The following is a 19,077-nucleotide window of genomic DNA, read 5'->3' as shown; positions in this document are numbered from 1 at the left end:
CTGCTTTGTATGCACCTGCTAGTGCTCCAGGTCATTTGTCCCGGTAGGTACATGGGAGCAAAGCCTCCATCAGTGGGATAGAGGCAAAGAACAGAGTGGAACTCGGCACAGGCCAACACCTTGCATTGTCACATCCCTCCCAGGAGCTTGACTTGGGTCCCCATACACAGGTCTTTCTACATGTCAAAAAGCCGCTCTCTTGGGTCAAAGGAGCCACTTTCTCAAGCAAAATTTCTCTCACATTCTCACCATGTTCCCTGCATGCATCCTTCCTTCCCATTTCTCACCATCAAATCACCACCCCTTCCCCTGCAGGCGTATCACATAGGAAAGGGTACGTAAAGCCCTTGCAGGACAGAGCGTGGTCCTGTGCAATTATTGTGCTTTGATCAGTGGCATGCCTTCTGTAAACGGATGTAGAGGCTGAGTGCGGAAACAGCTACTTTTTCAACATGTATACATCGCAAGTTTCGGAGCAGGTATAAAACTCATCTGCTAAGGGTGAAGTAAATCATGCAAAGGACTATCTCCATCAACAACACAAAATCCATGCCAGGCTGTTCAACAATTCTGCTTTTTTCAAAACAGAGGGCAGCAGCCCCACATAATAAGTAAATTGAATTCCCCCATGTTAAAATACACCATAATTAACCCCCAAACCCCTTAAACTAATAAATACTTTAAGAAACCCTCCACTTATCAGTGTGCACTTTACTTTCTTCTGAGAGTTAGCACTAGTCCTTCAGACTCAGAGCTTTTCCAAACCAATTTAGCCTTCAGGTAGAATGGTGCCCTTAGGGGACCTGACCAGAAACCAGTAGAAGGAGCAAGCTCTAAACCATCTGAAGATTTTTTTCAAGTGGTTTCAAGTACCTGAGAGCTGAGTTATTCCAAAACCTAAATTTAAGCAAGTCATTGTGAGAAGCTAAAGACAAATTTGGACATGTTTGCAAACACAGGCTCCAACCTGTAGCCTACTGCACAGGAATTAACCTGAATTTGACTCCTGCAACTCAGCAGGGAGGTTCTTATCAAGTTCAATAGGATGTATCTGGGGGAGGAATAAGCTCCAACTGGCTAAGGCATACAGAGTAGGGATATGGGGGTTATTAAAGGATTAAGAGAGGGACTGTTGCTCTTTAGCAACTGAAGTGTAAACACTAGGGAGTGAAATGAGCTCAATAACTCAAAGACTAGAGTGCCACTGGAACAAATGGGAATAAATTGGCTGTGAATAAGCATCAGCAAGATGGGTGATGCCTAACCTCAAGAATAAGGCTTTGGAAGGACTCACCAGCAACAGTTGAGGACTAAGTGTGATTTGAAGGAGAGTCCAGAGAGCAGGGTGGGCGTGAGATTACAGGGAGATGCATTTCCAGTTTAGTGGTCCTTTGAAGGACAAAAGGGAGGACACGAGTTGACAGGATAAATGTCATTGTCAGCCCATTTAACCTCAGAACTCAGTACCTCAGAACAACTGATGCTCTCTCCACCCCAAAGCACCAAAGGACTGGCATCAGCCACGCTGGACCTCAAATACATGAATGACAGTCCCTCAGAGGAATATAGTGCACTCCTTGCACACGACTGACCAAAACCCAGCCCAAGTGCTGGTTTGTGTCACCTGAGATGTGTCAGTTAGGATATACATCACCTTATGACATAGGTTACTTGATCACAAGAACTGAGCTGGCTGAGGACATTGCCCCTTCCTTGTAACAAATGCCGTGAATGGGTAATTTGCCTTGGCAGTGGCTATGCCATGAAACAGAATAGTTCTGCTAATTACTCACAAGGAGACCACTCTCAAGACACAATGGCTTATTTGGAAACTCCTGCTGTGGGAAGTTTGCAGAAGGTCTGAATGAAGATCAGTATCAAATGACAAATCGAGGTATTTCTTCTCCAGCTGAACAGATCCTGAAAAACGTCTGGGCCAGGCCAAACACTGGGCTGGGTCATAGCTCACTGCTGGAGGTTACTTTCTTCTCTGCCTGCCCGCCTGGGACAGCGTGGAAATCCGTCAGCTCTTCCTTGTCTTCCTGAATCTCCACCTTGTTCCTCTTGGCCATGATCCTGTTGATTTCCATGAAGGTTTTGTTCTTCGTCTCAGGAACAATAAAGAAGATGTAGACTATAGTGGCGAGGCAGATGGCACAGAAGATGAGGAAGCTGTAGGGCCCCAGTCCAGCCTAGGGCAATGAAAGATGACAGAGCAGGGATCAGATGAATGCTCCAGTTGTGTGCATAACATGATTTGGACATGCCAAACCCTGCAATAGCTTTAAAAAAAGCTGCTATAGTGATGTGCGCATACTTTAAGTTGAACAACTAGAAGTTAGGGGTGGTTCTAGATTCTGTCTTCTCATACCACCACCATGGATTTATTGGAAACCACCATGGATTTATTGGAAACCACCATGGATTTACTGTAAAAGGAGGGTGAGGATTTGTTACATAAATCAAACTAAACTCACCAGCTGCCTTTGCACAGGCTAAAATCAGCAGCTGTAGCAATTTATGGGTCACTACTGCTGGGGATCAGTTTGAACTGGTGACCTAGAGATCAAAAGCTAAAATTGGCTCTGAGACACCTCCCCCATCACCCAATGGAAGGTGGGGAATTAGCAATCTTTTCCATGCTCCTGAATTCAGGATCAGACATTCACCTGGAAAAATAACTGCTTTCTTCTAAAACACGTGCAACAGACAGATGCGATAAAAAAATGCTGATTAACATCAGTTTCTTGCCTTTAATAAATCCTGCATACAGGTACTGGGAACCAGCTTGGGCATTTATGGCTCTCAGGATTAAAAAGGCTCCCTAAGAACAGGGGTGAAGATACTAATTTTAAGCTGAGGACTTACTCTGTCGTATGATTGCATCTTACCTCCATGTAGAGGAAGACAAGCCCCACGGTGAAGTTGCATAGCCAGTGCACAGACCCACCCACCATGAACGCTGCAGGCCGGGATGACTGCAGGAACATCTCGGTGATCATCACAAAGGGAATTGGACCTGGAAGGTAGTTGCATATTTGGAAATCCCCAAGGCAATTCTCCCACTCTGAATTCCTGGATTACATTGTTCATTTCGGTGTCAGGCAATGGTTTCTAAACTACTAGTGTTAGAAACACCCAATAAATCAAATAAGGGACTAAATAAAAAACCAGGGCAACTAAATGACTTTCCTAAGCTCCCTCACAGCGACCAACCTCTTCTCTTCTATGGCTGCACCTTAACCATGAACCCATCTCCAGCACAAATTGTAAAATAAGGTTGATGAATACGAACTGTCTCTCCAGAGAGCACCCTATGAGTAGCAACTAAAAGTCAGTCATTGCTTCTTGAAAAAAAAGAAAAAGAGAGAAACACCCCAACACAAGCAGGTGTTGGAAAAATGACTTGTGGAACAAGCCCTCAGGCCCCTGCCCGGCACCGCCGCCCCGTGGCACGGTTAGGCAGAAACAGACCATGTTGGCATTAACCGGGTCAGGCCACGGGTCCAGCTGGCCTGGTGTTCTCCCACCAGCAACCTCCTTGTCCCCGACACTTGAATCTGCCTGATGGCATAAATGGAAAAGGAAAGGTTGTATGTAATTCCATCTGCCAGTGAAACCTCTACAGGAGTTTCAAAACCACATTGCTTCATCCAGCAAGGGTCTGGCAGGACTTTCCAAGCTAAACAGAGAACTCTACCACGCTGAGAAGCTGAGTCAGGACAAAGCCTTTCCAATATCCACATCTGTCTGCCCATCTCCTTTCTGCAAAGTCATCTGCAGGGCTACATGTATAATTTGAGTTGCTTCTAATTTCATTTGTTGCCTATAGATGCAAGCAGGCAACGTCTTTGCCCAGTTGGTAGGGCTCACTATCTCAGTGTAGTTTTGCTCCAGATCTTACTGGGGGAATCTCAGACACAAGCACAATTGTGCCTTTGCTTTTCCTCTTGAAAGCCAGATGCTCCCCTGCCTTACGGACACAGCCAGCAAATCACTCGAACATAAGCCTAGCTGACCATCAACAAGGTGCATGGCCACACAGAGAAGAAACTTGATCTCCTTGGATTAGCTCCACAAAGCTTTTGATTTGAAATTCCGCGTAATACTTGGCTTTACCCAGCTTGTGGAGGAGACTGGACTAAACCGTGTATACTTACTGGCTCCAATAGCATGTCCGATGATGTAAACTATGACACACACTATGCTGAGGTAAGACATCCATGAGACAGTGGTCTGTGAAGGATTTAATCACAGGTTAGATGTGGTTCCTATCTGAATACCACTAACACATTCAAGGCACTATTTGTAATAAGATTTGAAGGCATTCTAAAGCCACTGACACCCTCCATTGCCAGGTATGTCCATACTTAGCCACAAAAATCACAGCCTGGGTATGATCCTTGCTTCCAACAATTGGATGCAACGGGTATTATGAACATGACATAATGGAAGTAGTATTCAGACAAGCAGGATCATAGCTTTTCCTGGGTTTACTCTAGGTAGATATACAAGTACAGAGACCTTTCATGCTACCTCCTCCCCGCAAGGGTGTAGAAGTAACTTCAAAATATACCAATGGCCTGTTCACTGGAAGGTCCAGAAATGCACGGGTAGGATCACCTGAGCCATTCAACTACACACCTGGAGATTGAGGGCCAAAGTTAACACTGCACAGGAGACACAACACAATCCAAAGCCGGCAAGAAGAAGGATTCTCCTCCCCAGGGATTCCACGATGAAAACCTGAAAGAGACAGAAGAGGGTGAGAACCAGACACCTGGAGCACAGCACTTCTTATTCCAGAAAAATTTATGAAGGTAGCCTTTGTCTTCTAAGAACTTCAGTGAAATTTCCACCATCTACTGATGGATTGTGGGCATGTAGTCACCCAGGAACTGCAAAAAGCTGTATGTGTCAATAACACTGAGACTATAGGCAGGTCATTCTTCAGCACCCAGTCCCAGTGAGGACTGGGTGGAAGCCCCGCGTGGTAACACTGGTCAGCAGAAGGAGGGCATATCAGCCTGGACACCAGAGATTGAAAACTTCTGCGGCATGTGAGAAATCAGCGTGATTAATTGCTTCGGTTAACGTAGCTGCCTTCAACCAAGGGACACCGCAGGGCATCTATTGTGCAAAGCAGCTCACAGTATGTGTATATAACAAACTAATTTAAACAGTGACAGAGAGGGGAGACTGGACATGCTAGAACTTGAAGAGCCCTAATAGAAACTTACAGCAAGCAAAGTCATGACGACGTTGATGGCACCTATCGACACAGTGACATATTGAACATTGCTGTTGTCCACACCTGCCGACTGGAAGATTCTGTCTGCGTAGTAGAAGACCTGCAGCAAAACCACAGCTGCGTTTATTTGTGGCCAAAGGCAAAACACGGGAATCCCATTTTGGCTGCTTTTACATCCTGGAACCGGTGCGCAGAAGCCTGAGAACTGAATTCTTTAATTTCTGGAGACATTGGTGTTTGGATCCAGGCACAAGCACCTTATTCGAAATATGTCCAAACTATCCTCAACAGGACAGCTTGACTCTGTATCTAGTACGTGTGTGTACTGGATTTGGTACTGACCAGGGTCAACCCACCACAACATGACACAGAACCAGTGCTCCTGTTTCAGGACTGTGTTTCAGCACATCATCCACTCTCAAGTCCCATCCCTTTATTGCTCACCCCACTGGCCTTTCCCACATGCCTTCCCACTCACCGCATTAACCCCAGAGAGCTGCTGGCCCATCATCATGACAATGATAGAGATGAGCTGCCATCGCAAGCCTCTGAAGGTACACAGGCTCAATACAGAGAAATGTCCTTCTTCCTTTTCTGACTGGTCTTCTTGGCGCATCTCTTCTATCTCATCATCCACATCATCCCAGCCTCTCAGCTTCTGCAGAGCTAGTTGGGAGAGGAAGGTGAGTTATGCACCCCAGAGAGCAGGCCTACAGGGAGCTCTCCTGCTTCAAATCAAGTCAGAACAATATGTAAACCGTGGGCAGCAGTGCTTCCACGGTGGGAAGTCAAGGATTCACATATGTAGAGAAAGGAGCAATGCTGCAGGAATTCCATCCACCAGCAATATGTCAATGAAGAATTTCACACTTGCTTGCCTCACTGTTGGTTGCTGTCAGTCATGTCCCACAGTCAGATCTATCCCATTCCACCTCCCCTTTCATTAAAGGATGATGCTGTACCTTGTCGTGCTTGCTCTTCATTGCCCTTTTGTATCAGCAGATACCTGGGACTCTCAGGGAAAAAGGGCAATATAAGGAGCTGAATTAGTGATGGGATCCCCGTGAGCCCCAGCAGCACAGGCCAGCCTGCAACAAGTGAGACAATATGACAACGGTGAGAAATCTTTCCCCAGCGGAGCCCACAGAAAAGTCCCAAGCCAGGGCTTTACCTTCGGCATTCCCAAGGATGCTGTTGAGACCAAGGATCTGAGCGACAAGGATCCCAAGAGTAATGAAGAGCTGAGGTACTACTCCAATAGCACCTCTCAGATTTTTGGGGGACATTTCTCCAAGGAACATGGGAACCACATTGGAAGCCAGACCTAGTATTAGAGAATAATGTTAGATATGCAGCTGCCTGACATCAGCACACTCACCATCTTCAGTAAGATGCCTTTTTCCCATGTGAGGCCAAAGTGATCCCTGCTGCACCACAGTACATACGGAAACCTCGCACTCGAGCCCTTCTGCTCCAGTTGAAGATCTAATGTCATCTTCTGGAGCAGTGAATAAGCTGTGTATGTTTTCCTCACTCTCCAGTGGAAGATGGGACAAAAAACATGTGGCATTGGTTCACTCAGTATGTGGAGAGGTGCAAAATCCATCACTGCATCTGTTGCCCTCAGAAGCTCTGGCCTTGGGAGTGCAACCTGCCCACCTTCTGGTGCTTTGAGGGTCTAGCTTATTAACTGCTCAGCAGCAAAGCATTTTAAGAGTCTGAGAAGGTTAGCAGTAGCCTGTCTTGCCTACAGAGCTAGCAGATGATTTGGGGGCTCTCAGTGTTCCCTCTTCCTAAAAGTAGCTGTCTCCCAGCAGGGTCTGCCAAGTACTTCGACACAATACATGCAAAGAAAAATCGTGTGCTACTTCAGGTTTGGAAACAAACTCCAAGTGTAAGGGAGGAGTTTCTACTTCCTCTAAAACAAGAAAAAGAAATCTGTATCCAAACAAGCTGATGTGAGGGTGGAAGGGTGGGAAGGATGTGACTTCTCGCTGGCTTTTCAAAATTCACTGCTCCTGTAATTCCTCAGTAACTCTTTGCAGAGAGCTTTGTTGGTAGCGTGCTGGAATAGGTATTTCCACTCTCGCAGGACACTGAGGACACAGGTTATTTTGAGGAACAGTGCATGGTTACCCACAGTAACCCCAGCGAGCTGCCAGCTCCCATGCTTATGCTGTAAAGTCTGGCATGCAAAACCCAAACTCGTGGAGTCAAATGACCACATGAGACTCTTATCTTACATTTCTCAAGTTCCTAGCCTGCAGGAGCTTGGAGTTACAAAGGTGATGAAGCTGTTACCTGAAAGCCAAAAGGCATGGAAACAAGTATTAAAGCAACTAGAAAACATTATAAAACTAAACTCATGAGGTAGAGTGCCTTTCAACATGCTAGCAGTGACTCCTGGACTAGTGCATTCAAGCAACAGTGGTCTTCTGACTGTTCGGGCTTACGTGGTCAAGCCCGGCGCAGGGGGGCCCTGGATACAGCCGGGCTGGCAGCAGCGCTACCAGCACCTGAGCTGCCCTTTTGCGAAGCAGAGCGACACTCGGATCCTACCAGAGCCTGAAGCAGGCTGCCTCGGCTCGGCAGCTTCCCTCCCCAGACACAACGTCCACGGTTCAAGTGACATCAAGCTATGAAGGGCAAGTCAGGACAGCCAGTCCAGATTCTTTTGTCAGTTATGAATAACTGGAAAGAGGGATCACACTTAACAGGTCCCTTAGCATTTATTCAGAGATCCAAAGCTGCTAAGGCTTAGGAGAGTCAAAAGCCAAAACAAAGCCATTGGGCTAGATGAATTTCCTGCCTTAGCTCACCGATTGCAATCACTGCATGTTACAGATCAAGCTGTTTTCCTATGTCAGTTTCTTGTTTTCTTGTTTTATCTTTACAGGCTATCCCAACTCACTGATAACCCATGGAGCATTCACTCTCACCAGCCCAAAGCCAATGAATTGAGCCTAAATGCTGTTAGGACCCTTATCAACCTGGCTCAGCACACGCTCCGTACAGTACTGCACAGGGTACCCGGCCATTCTGGGTTTCTGTTTGTTCCGTATTACTGTAGCTCTAATACAGCCACTTATACCAGCAGTTCGCAGACACTCTTCTCCCTGGCTTCCCACTATCTTTGCAGCAAATCCAGTGGCTCTGAACCCTTCACCCTCCCTTTTAACATTTCCTTCCTCCTGCAAGAAGGTCAGTTCCAGAACAGGATTATTGGATCTGCCATTGTCTCCAATGACTTTGACTTAGAAGGATTATTCTGTTCCTGATTATGTTAAAAAGCAAAGAACAAAAAAAAAAAAAAAAAAGGCAAAAAAAAGCAAGTTATCTGGTTTAAGATGTCTGGGAAAACAGATTGTCATCAGCAGGTTTCCCAACTGTTGGAGCTCCAGTGCCTAGCAGATGCTTATTGCAGAGGATAGTTATTGCAGAGGATAGCTGCATCTACAGACACACATCTCCTCTGTCCATCTTAAATTCCAGTCATTGCCATTGTTTACTAGAGATCTTTAGAGATCTTCTGCAACCTGCAAATGACAACCACATTATTCAAGCAAGTACAGCATTGTTATGCAGATGTATCGCTAAAATGTGCTACTTGCGAAACCGTCTGTTGTGAGAATAAAAGACCTTTGCATAACCAAGAATATATTTATTGCTCTCCCTTTACCATCCACTTACCAGCATATATTCCCATGATAACACGTGAAAAGATGATTACTTCAAAGGTTTTTGCTAGCTCTGAGGTTCCCATAAGGATTGCAGCAGCAATGGAGAAGAGGTTATTTATCAGCAAAGTGCCCTTTCTGCAAAGTGATAGAGAAAGAGACAGATCCTGTTTATTTTTTCTATGGCCCCAAGAGCAGATAGATCCCATCTGTGTTATACTGTCCAAAACTCAAATGAATCACCATCCTATAGACTAATCAAAGGTAAAGTGGCAATTGTCCCATTTTTCCTGCAGGGAATGAAGTCTTCAAGAAAAGACTGATGTTTCTCAGGAAACCTGAGCAGCAGAAGCTGGACCTGATGTCAGATCCCAGCCCAGGACTTTGGTCATTGCTCTCTACCTGGCTCAGTGCCCAGCATACAGCCTGGCCTTGACCGTACGGAAACCATATGAATTCTACACGTGGGAGACCACACGTGTTGCTGAGTCCAGCACCTAATCAGTGGCCCGTATGCCTTACAATCACGGTGTGCGTGACACAGTCATGCTCCTGATGGGCTGGGCAAGCTGGAGTGACCGGTGAGGCAAGTCTTATCTGAACCCAGAGAACCGTTGGCGAAGGATGTTAAACACCACTGTCACGTACCGGCCACAATTGTTGACCAGAGGCCACACCATGAGGGACCCAAACAAGCCTCCCAGAGGGAACATGGACACAGTAAGAGACCAGAGCAGTGTCTGGAAGCCACTGTCCATAGGCACTCCACTCCTGTTGAAGTAGGTTTGGTTGTAAAAGTCCTGCATGTACTGGAATGAAATACAGAGCATGTTTAGCACAGTATGTAAAGTTTTCGTGCTGTAAAAGCTAGTTAACAATAAATACCATAAAGTTTTACACAAATGTCTTGATAAAAAACAGAACGGCTGAGTTGGAAAATGAATGCAAGAGAGGGATGGAGAAGCCTGGACTAGATAACTGTTACTACAAGTTATCCTGCCTTATAGGACTTGCCTGGTTTCCAGAAGGGAAGGCATTCTTCATGCCCCATCTCTGCTGGGCACAAAGTCCGAAACACTTAACAGCCCCCCTTTCCTTCCCTGGGGAACCACTTCTTACCAGGCGCCCGGTGAGTCAAAGAGCTCCTGCCGGGTTTTGTTTGTAAACCTACTGCTAGGTCATGGCCCACTCCCCAGCCCAACCTACCGGGGCTGGAGAATTGATCACAGACACGTTGTAGCCATACTGGAAAGAAGATCCAAATGCAGATATCAGTGTTACCAGTGCAAGCAGAAGTGTCATTTTCTGCAGAGAGGAACAAAAACACACAAAGAACACCTTAGAAGCAGGTTTGGCTTTTAGGCATAAATGGCATTCAGTAAAAATAAAGAAATACCCTAAAACTTGCCTTCTGTGTTTTTCACTTCATGTTACTGCATAAAGAAAGCCCAATTATAATGTTTTCATTATAACTCATTTTGTTCTGCTTGATTTGCACATAGTCATTACAGTAATTCATTCTACTCTTTTCTGGTATTGATGGATCATTTGGATGATAAACAATTTTTATGCTATCATTCTTAAAATACCACCCCACAGGGAAAAAAGTTGTATGCAATTATTCTTTTTCCAACATGCAAATTGGTTAGTGAAGTAACATGGGATATTGGCACAGGAAAGCTTTAAAAAGAAAAGACTTTGCATGAAGTGGCGAAATCCCTTTCCTGTTCATTTGTTCTGCTTTCAGATGCCGGCTTGTCCTGCCTCCCACATTTCAGGATCAAGCTGTTTCGGGATCTAATCCGATTGCCATTAAGCCAACTAGAACTTACCCAAGTAGCTCAGTGAGGGCTTGGTTGTGGGCTATAAGAGCAGCACTTCGCAGTTAACAGAAGGGTGAAATGGCCATCTGGAGTAGGATCAAACACCAACCACGACTGTTTGTGGGTACACAGTCCTCAGGCTTACAAGCAACTTGCTTTTTGCAACAGCTTAGTTGCTGTTCAGTCCTCAGGCTGGCCCTTCTGTGTTAACTGAGTGTTTTGGTGGGGTTTTTTTAATAGCTCACTAATATATTGATGTAGCAGCAATAAGTAATTTTTCATTCAGAGGCATATAATTTTCTGCCACCGTCATTAGCCTTAATATCTGCAAGGTTTTATGTCCCAACACTCAGCTCAGGTCCCACATGAAGGAGCTGTCATTTCTCTAATTGAATGTTTGTCCAAATAGCTGCTGGTACTCCTCCTGCTCCTCCGAAGCTCTAGCAGCTCAACTCCAGAGGTCTGCAGAGTTTAAGGCACAGCAGGAGATCAAAATTCAAGTAAATCTCAGAGTAAGGATGAGGAGGAAGCTGAGGCTTCCAGCTACATTTTCTAGGAGCAGACTGTTGACATTCTCACATGGGTGATGAAAAGCAGGCTGCCTTGCTCTCATCACACAAATCCCAGAGGCTCAAAAGAGCCACTGGTGTTAATTATTCACATGCAGCACTTTTAGGAAAACTCTGGCGTACACAAGCATTGCATTGTGCAAGATTCCACAAAAATGTTGCTGTGTAAGGCAGCCCCCATCCAGAAGCATCTGCAACCTAGAACTGGTTAGAAAGTAAGAAAGAAAACTACACACAGAAGGGGAAAGTCACACAGAAGTTACGTGGTAGGTCAGCTGCAGACAGAGAGAGAAAATCATGAGACTCAGAGCAACACTACGCTGCAGACAGACATAAATTGGGTTCAAGAACGTATGCATCTCCGCTCTCCCTGTGAGATCAGTTGTGGATCTGTTAGCCCAAAAGATCTCAGTCTTCTCCTTCCTCTGCAAGTACCTGCAGATCTCAAATAGCTTGCTCTCTATCTCTGTGGGAGGCTCAGGTTGGAAGTATAGAGTCTGGCATACTTACCCCCTTTGAACCTTCATTGTAGTCACAGCTCTCCCGCTTCTCTCCTTTCAACTTCATTTTGGCGTTTGAATGACAGATGCCAAGTATGGGCTTTTATAGCCAAAACAGACAACGCCGGGGGTGGAAACGCCCTACACAGAAAATCCCGCTCTCTGACTTTTCAGAAAACATCCAATCGACAAGCGCTATCAGCTGAAGTTATTGTTGTCTGATCCTTCCCTTACTCTGCGTGACTCCCTCGTGTCTTCTCTTTCTTCTCCTTGTTCAAGTCGGTTGCCGCTAGGTCAGGTGTTCTTTTCCCAGATCCCGACTCAAGCAGAGGTGCTGCCTAGCTGCAGGGGAAACAGGCTCATCTGTCCAACTGGAAGGGGCAGACTTATCGCAAAAGCTGCTAAATGAGCTGTTTTCTCCCAGCTATATATACCTGGGTAAGATGAGTCTATAGCAATAGAGCTGCTGCTCCTTCATGCTGCAGCTCATGGGCAGCTGTGGACGGGGCAGCTGGAAAGGCTGCCTGGCAACTGCTGCATTCCGGGGAAAATGGGCATTCTGTGGGAGCAGCCTTGGCAACAGAGAGGGTGTTCGCCATGGGCCACAGCGATAAAACTGAACTGTATTAACCCTCCTGCAGCCACAGGTTGCGTACCCGCCCTTGCACTGAAATACTGCTCGTTGTCCTACCTTGCACGGACCAGCTCGCTCAGGGCACTTTTGGAGTTCGCAGAGAACAGGTTCATCCTCTCAGATTTGTGTTATTGGCAGCACACAGAACACACAGTTTTTCCACCGAAGCACATTAGTTCCTTTCCCTCTACATGCAAGGTATACCACGTGTTGCTGGCTTAGTATTAACCTCCTACACTATGAGACTACTTTGAACAGTACAGGACTTGGTTAATAGTCGACTACAATTTCTAGAGTTTATCAGAGAAATGCAAAGTTCACAGATACCTCCAGCAGCTGGAGGAACTGGAACCAAACCTTGTTGTTATTGGTCTGTCTTTAACAGCCAGCTTAAAAAAAATGCATCCTGTTGAGCAACAGGAGTTGTTCACATGTCTCGCATGCATTCTTTGAATGGCTGCAGCCTCCCTTCCTCCAGGTGAAAGCATCCTGCTCTAAAAACAGGAAGGGGAACAGAGCCCTCTTGCTTTCAGGGTAGTGGAACTTAGTCCCTAGACTTCTTGTCATTTGTCTTTTATTGCATTTGTTATAAGTTAACATCCTCAAGGATGCCGTTTGCTAGGGTATCTTGACAGTGGATGACACTTCAAGAACACTCCTGTCTCTTTCAGGAGCTACTCCTGCTTCATAGTCCCACCCGCCACGTGGTGTCTCAACTGAAGAGAGGTGCAGGCTAAAATATTCATTTCACCCATAACTCATCTTTCTCTACCTTCCTCTGCATTCCCATTGAGAGAATGTCACCAGCTGGCACTAACCGAGACACTCTGAGCTAGCTCAGCTTTTCCTGTGCTGCCTTCCAACAGCGCTCAAAGCACCCCAAAACAAATGGGACAGGTCACGGCTCACTCAGCAACTAGTTTAGTTCTCACTTTCACAGATCTTGGGCCAGAAGAGGGGAAAATGCAAAGTGAGCCATTCTGCCCCAGGGGTGGGCAAGTTGCAAGGAGGACAACCTTCTTCGATGAAATTCCTTTTCTTTAAAGACAGTACCATCCTTCTGGGAGCTCTTGGCAGAATGACAGCCACTCTTACATTTGGTAAGTATAAGAAAGGACAATTCTCTCTGATGGTCTTTAAAATCCTTTCCTGAACTTGAAGATATAATCTTGACACGTACAGAAATCAAACAGGACATGTATGCTTGCAATCAGAAATCCTTCATCAGAGTAAATATTTGCTTATGGCAGTAGAACAGTTTGAACATTTGCCAATCACAGCAAGAATCTGGTAACGGCATCTGTAAGGCAGTAATTGGCACTGGGATGATCTCGGAAGAGATCGATGAAGGGAGGCAGGAGGGTGAATGAACTTCTCCTTGGACTTTCAAAGCAATTGCAGGGGTATACCTTCTTCAACACCTGAGATCCTGTTGGACTTGGGCAAAGAACAGAGCCAGTAACAAGAAAAGACAGCCAATTTTACAGGCATTTTACAAACACATTTTCCATTTCAGCTACAGCACATATTAAGCTTCTTAAATCTGCTCTTCACCCTAGAGTGCATTTGCCTGAAGACATTAACTCAGCTCTGTACCTTTTTCTCCTCTGCACTTGTCCACCACATGGTAAGAGTTCCTATGCATGTGTGCAGGGAACCATTTACACTCAGCCCAATAGTCTGTGCTCAAAGCTGGATCCTATGAAATCCTGATATTATGAAATCCTGATCTCTTTGGCAAAAATAAACAAGAGGGGAGGCTTAGTTTCCAGGAGAATAAATCTGCTGGAGAACATTAGCAGTGAGCTATAGAAAAGTGATGGTTAGATTAGGAGCTGGCAGTCAGCCATGCTGCAGTATGCTGATTGCAGTGCTTGCGGTAAGGAGACTTGTTAGGAGACATCCCACAGTGTATGTCCAAACAAGTGACATCAGCAGCCTTTTCATCTGCATTTTGGGAAGGAATTGCATGTTCAGTCAAAGCTAATTCAGTATCATGTGCAGTCCTGAGCTACAACTGGGGCCTCAAGATGAAATAATAATTTAAGTAACAAATTATTTGCCTGCAAATAAGTCATATACAGATACTGCTTTATCAGCTGCATAAATGGGTTCCAGCCAATTAAGCAAGAGGTAGATATGGCAGTCTGAATCCCCAGCAATAGGAAAGGGGGCTGCTGGATAAATAAGCATACTGCCAGTAAACAGCAGCAGACATGAGGCTCTGGAACTAAGTAGTAAATGAGACCCTATTAAGGCAATGCCAGGTAGCATCCTGCCAACCTTCTTCCTTATCCATCGCTGTCCTCGAAGACCATCTCAGAAGAGCCTCAGCCACACAGATGCACCCCCAAAATAAAAACAAAGGAGGAGACAGATCTGTAAACTTACCATATCACGATCTGATAAGTTGGTTTGGGAACTGTCTGGTCCTTTCTCTATTGGCAGGGTTGCATGACTAAGAAGATGTTTCAGAAAGTGCTGGAATGCTTGGGTATTAATCTCCATCTACACTTTGTTCAGCAGAAGCACCTGACTGTCAAAACACCCACACTGCCCTCTTGGACCTTAGTGGGTTTGTTTTTCTACCCGGGACAGAAATACCGACTGTGCCAGCCAAGACCTGCCTTTTGCCAGCTCGTGCCACTCTGCATTGATCTCTGCAGTTCCCTATAGGGTTGCACAGACTACAAGATACATGGAATTCAGCGCAGCACGACATTCACACTGCTCTGAGTAGCAGGAGTGACTTGTATTATGCAACCATAAATTTTACAAACAATAGGGTTGGCAGCATTAGAGTACTCTGCTGTCATCTCTAACTGTTCTCCATGATGAGAAGGGAAGATAGCAGTGGCACAACCAGAAATTACTTTTGTAAGATGCTGCTCTGCTTTAGCAACAAGATTTATCCTTCTCTTGCAAACAGATGGTTTGTTAAACACACAACTTCTAGGTTTTAAAGTAAAACCCAACATCACCAAAATCCCCCTGTACTACAGAACCTTGGTTCACTCCTACAGCCAGGGATCATCTTGCACAGTTGGATTCAAGTCTTGGGAAGAAGACAAAAAGGGAACAGAGGAGAATAGGATTTTGCAATGACCAAATCAGTATCAACAGTAGTGATAAGCAGTGTAACAGTAGTCATAGTATGTATAAGTGAGAAGTGAACTCACCAAGTTCTAACCAACTCCTGTGTTGGGATTGTGGGACATAGTTTAGTGGGCATGGTGGTGTTGGGTTGATGGTTGGACTTGGTGATCTTACAGGTCTTTTCCAACCGTAGTGATTCTGTGAAAGAGCGTGGGCAAGCATCCTCCAGCCATTATGCCCTTTGCTCTTTATTCCCCTCAATCCAGAGCTGCATCCCACTCCTGCCTCCTTCACACAGCCCACTCTCCTCCACTCAACACTTTCCTTGCAGGCTTGTACTTTATCCAGTCAGTCTTAAAACTTACAACTCCAATTCCAACTACCACAAATCCTTCTCATTTTTCTCAAAGGCTTGTCACGCAGTCGGAAGGCAGTGTTGACACAAAGCCCACACCACAAGTCCCCCTGACAGAGCAGCCAAAATACTGCAAGGAGCCTTCAATCACTTCTAACTGCAGTACAAACAAGCTTCCCTCTGCTTGCTGTCTACAGCATCTGGACTCCTTTCCTCGCCCGCCCAGATCAACCAGTTAAATCTGAGGCAGTTACAAACCACAGAAAAGCAGATATCCCAGATGGGAAGCATTGTACACCCCTAGTAACAGACGCTGTCACTCCATCAGTTGTGAATATAGCCATGGTCCAGCACCACTTATTACACCAGGGGTCTTGGCTGCTTCCAGCCCTGGGAGATGCCAAAGTTTGAACCTATTCTGAGAAAATTTCATTCACAGGTTGGGATCCCATGGCAACTTACAAAGCAATACTCAACTGTCAGCCTGCCCATGCCTCAGGTTTTTTCCCCACAACGACTTGAATTTTCTCTATTTGGGCAAGTCCTGGGATGGCACCAGCTCTCCCCAACATTAGTCCCCCCTACCTTACAGCCTGGCCTCATCTGGAGAAAGAGCAATTCGTAATTTCATGTTTATGTAACATTTGTAATCTCACATAGCTGAGAGCCACAGTCCAGAAGGTCAACAAGACCCACATACTCACTTCTCAGAGGTCCTTTCACAATTCATAGCAGAAAGCCAGTAAGAATGAATTGTAACACCACATACTGGTGAACAGGTTGCTCAAACTGATGAGAGGTTTACATTGCTATACATAGAAAAAAAGATAGGAAGAAGAACGTATCTGCAAATAGGTAGAAAATATTTGTCTTCCTGTACATGCCTTAGTCTTTACGGTAGACACAAAAGAAACCTGAAGTAAGATCTTGCAACAATTTCTCATCCAAATTCTCCAAGGTGCTGAGAACCATCACAACATGCTTGGACAACAACTTGGTAAAGAAACAAAACTTTATTTTGTAAAAGTTAGAGAAAATGTTTAAAAAACAAGTGAGGAGCTGTAAATAAAGTAAAACACTATCTCCAAATAGCAAACAAAAACCATCCCCTCCCCAGCTCTGATAGAACACTCCCAACGCAAGAACAGACTGTAGCCTGTGCTTCGGCAGAGGACACGTGGAGTTCAGAGCACATGCCAGGCATCGTCTTGCTGCGGGGTGAGGGCTGTCCTTGCTGGAGGCTGGGGTGGTACATCCAGATATCCCTGAGCACCAAGGGAGTCTGCAGAGTTCAGATTTCCCCAGGAGGCAATAAGCACGCTGCCACCACAAACCCTGATGATGACGACCCCTAAACACCAAGGAGGAGAAATAAACCATCAAGAGGAACCATCCATCACCACCACCAAACAAGCGTGTTTGCGCACTACTGTCCACATTCAAGTGAAGAACAGGAGCTAGTCTGGAGCTCCCTGGAAGACCTCACACACTAGGACTGAAATCCGTGCCCGGGATAGTCCTATTCAGCAGTTACTAAAGTTTTCCTATCACCACGATATTTGTTCACAACACGTTTGCCTTGTCAGACAGAAAAGCAAAACCCCAAACCATTTTTAAGATTTATAGTGGAGGAAGAGGGGAAGGAGGGAAGAAAACCAGGAAGTTGGAATACAGCCAAACAGTATCTTCCAGAGGATCCTGAGCAAAGTTCAAGACCAAAGCAGCTGGTATCCGAATGCCGAGGAGGAGCAGGACCTCTTCCGTTTGCTTAGCCACTCCAGCGGTGCTTCTCCCCAGGCTTTAGCTCCTTCCATGGGACTCTGGGATGATCCCGCACCTGCTCAAAATGAAGCACAGGTAAAATCCAGGGCTGCTCCATCTTTCTCCAGCCAGTGCGCACCGGTTTGCCCTGAGCCAGGACAACAGGCTTGCTGCAGCTCAAGCCACAGGGACATCACCTTGCAGCAGCTGACAACAGGCGTGATGGACCCATTCCTAAAGTACAACCAGGTACCCCAACCTCAGCCACCTTCAAAAACATCAGAGTTCAAATTCTCCAGTCCATGCCTGACAGGAAAGAGTTCAGAGTCATCTTCACAGACAGCTGAGGCTGGAGGGAGAACTGCACTCCAGCACCACCCTGCACTTGCGCTTCATGCCAGAGACTGAGGGGGACCTGCCAGGAGCAGCCAAGCATTTCTGCACACCCCCTCCCCTATTACCCCGTATTTAGGCTGCAGTCAGCTTCAGCATTAGGAACTACAGGCACTTCTAAGAGGTTCTCCGTTGGCTGTTCTTTCTCTGCCCTTGCCTACATGAAGATGACCAGAGACTTTCCACTCGTATCAGCACGGGTGCTATTGCCGCTAGCTGGCATTTACAGCCCAGCACACTTCCCTGAACCCCTGGGAGCTGGAAGTGTAATTCTGTCAAGCTGCACACTCCTCCAAAAGCATCTCAGAGCTCTGTTATGGAAAAAGGCAAACCGAGAACAAGGAACCTGTGTCCTGGTTAGGTGGGAGGGGGAGCGGACAGTTGATTTTTGTGTTTGTGGTGGTGTGTTTTGTTTTCCCTTAAGCCAAGTTGGTGACAATTTTACTACCTCTTTGGTGCTGGCTCCAAAAAACTGAACACAGCACAAATCTAAGTCTCGTAAAATTTAAGATTTTAAGATTTACCATCCTACCTTCCTGTTTTTAACATAGGTCCTCTTTCCAAGCCACGTGGATTAACATGAGGTTGAGCTACCAAAGGAGCTACCTTGAAAGGAGGCAAAACCTCTTGAAGTCATCTATACAAGAGGTAAGATACTTGCATCTACCCTTCAGAGACTCAAGGGATGCTAAAGAGTTGAGCCCCTCTACAGCCCCATGAAATGAGCTAATGAGCTCTTGATGACTCCACTCTCCCACATTTACGCAGCCTGGGTACAAGGGGGTTTAAATATATTAATATAATAAATTTAATGCCAAGTCTTCAATTCAGGAAATAACAGGACTCACCTCTGCCTATAGTCCCATGAGATCACTGTATCATTTAACTGTTCTGCATCTTATTAAAATGACTAAAATTAAACTAATAAGAGCAGCTTTTGAACAGCTGGGTGCCCGGAGCAGTGGGAGCCTGGCAGCTGCCCTCTCTCCCCAGGCAATCCACAAGGCTCCTCTTCTTT

At 45.8% G+C, this 19,077-nt stretch overlaps 1 protein-coding gene across 1 annotated transcript; it reads right to left on the bottom strand.

Annotated features, from left to right (window-relative positions):
- Positions 1-1,958: 1,958 nt before the first annotated feature.
- On the bottom strand, positions 1,959-11,887 carry LOC104257906 (solute carrier family 2, facilitated glucose transporter member 5). Its single transcript, XM_009812829.2, has 12 exons — positions 11,831-11,887; positions 10,135-10,233; positions 9,577-9,737; positions 8,942-9,066; positions 6,423-6,575; positions 6,214-6,339; positions 5,730-5,917; positions 5,241-5,351; positions 4,645-4,746; positions 4,161-4,236; positions 2,892-3,019; positions 1,959-2,192 (listed from the first exon to the last, which is right to left on the bottom strand). Exons 1-12 carry the CDS (start codon positions 11,885-11,887, stop codon positions 1,959-1,961), a joined length of 1,560 nt encoding a protein of 519 aa, XP_009811131.2.
- Between the last annotated feature and the right edge of the window lie 7,190 nt (positions 11,888-19,077).

Source organism: Gavia stellata, chromosome 27 (genome assembly GCF_030936135.1).
Source record: "Gavia stellata isolate bGavSte3 chromosome 27, bGavSte3.hap2, whole genome shotgun sequence".
Taxonomy (NCBI): Eukaryota; Metazoa; Chordata; class Aves; order Gaviiformes; family Gaviidae; genus Gavia; species Gavia stellata.
The sequence above is the reverse complement of the archived record's forward strand: the minus strand, read 5'-3'. Positions and strand labels throughout refer to the sequence as shown.

Excerpts from the sequence above, each read along its gene's own strand:
- LOC104257906 (XM_009812829.2), bottom strand. The coding sequence starts at position 11,887 with ATGAAGTTGAAAGGAGAGAAGCGGGAGAGCTGTGACTACAATGAAGGT. Across the intron at positions 10,234-11,830 it reads ACAATGAAGGTTCAAAGGGG|AAAATGACACTTCTGCTTGC; the intron begins GTAAGTATGCCA and ends TCCTCTCTGCAG. Across the intron at positions 4,747-5,240 it reads TCGTCATGACTTTGCTTGCT|GTTTTCATCGTGGAATCCCT; the intron begins GTAAGTTTCTAT and ends TGTCTCTTTCAG.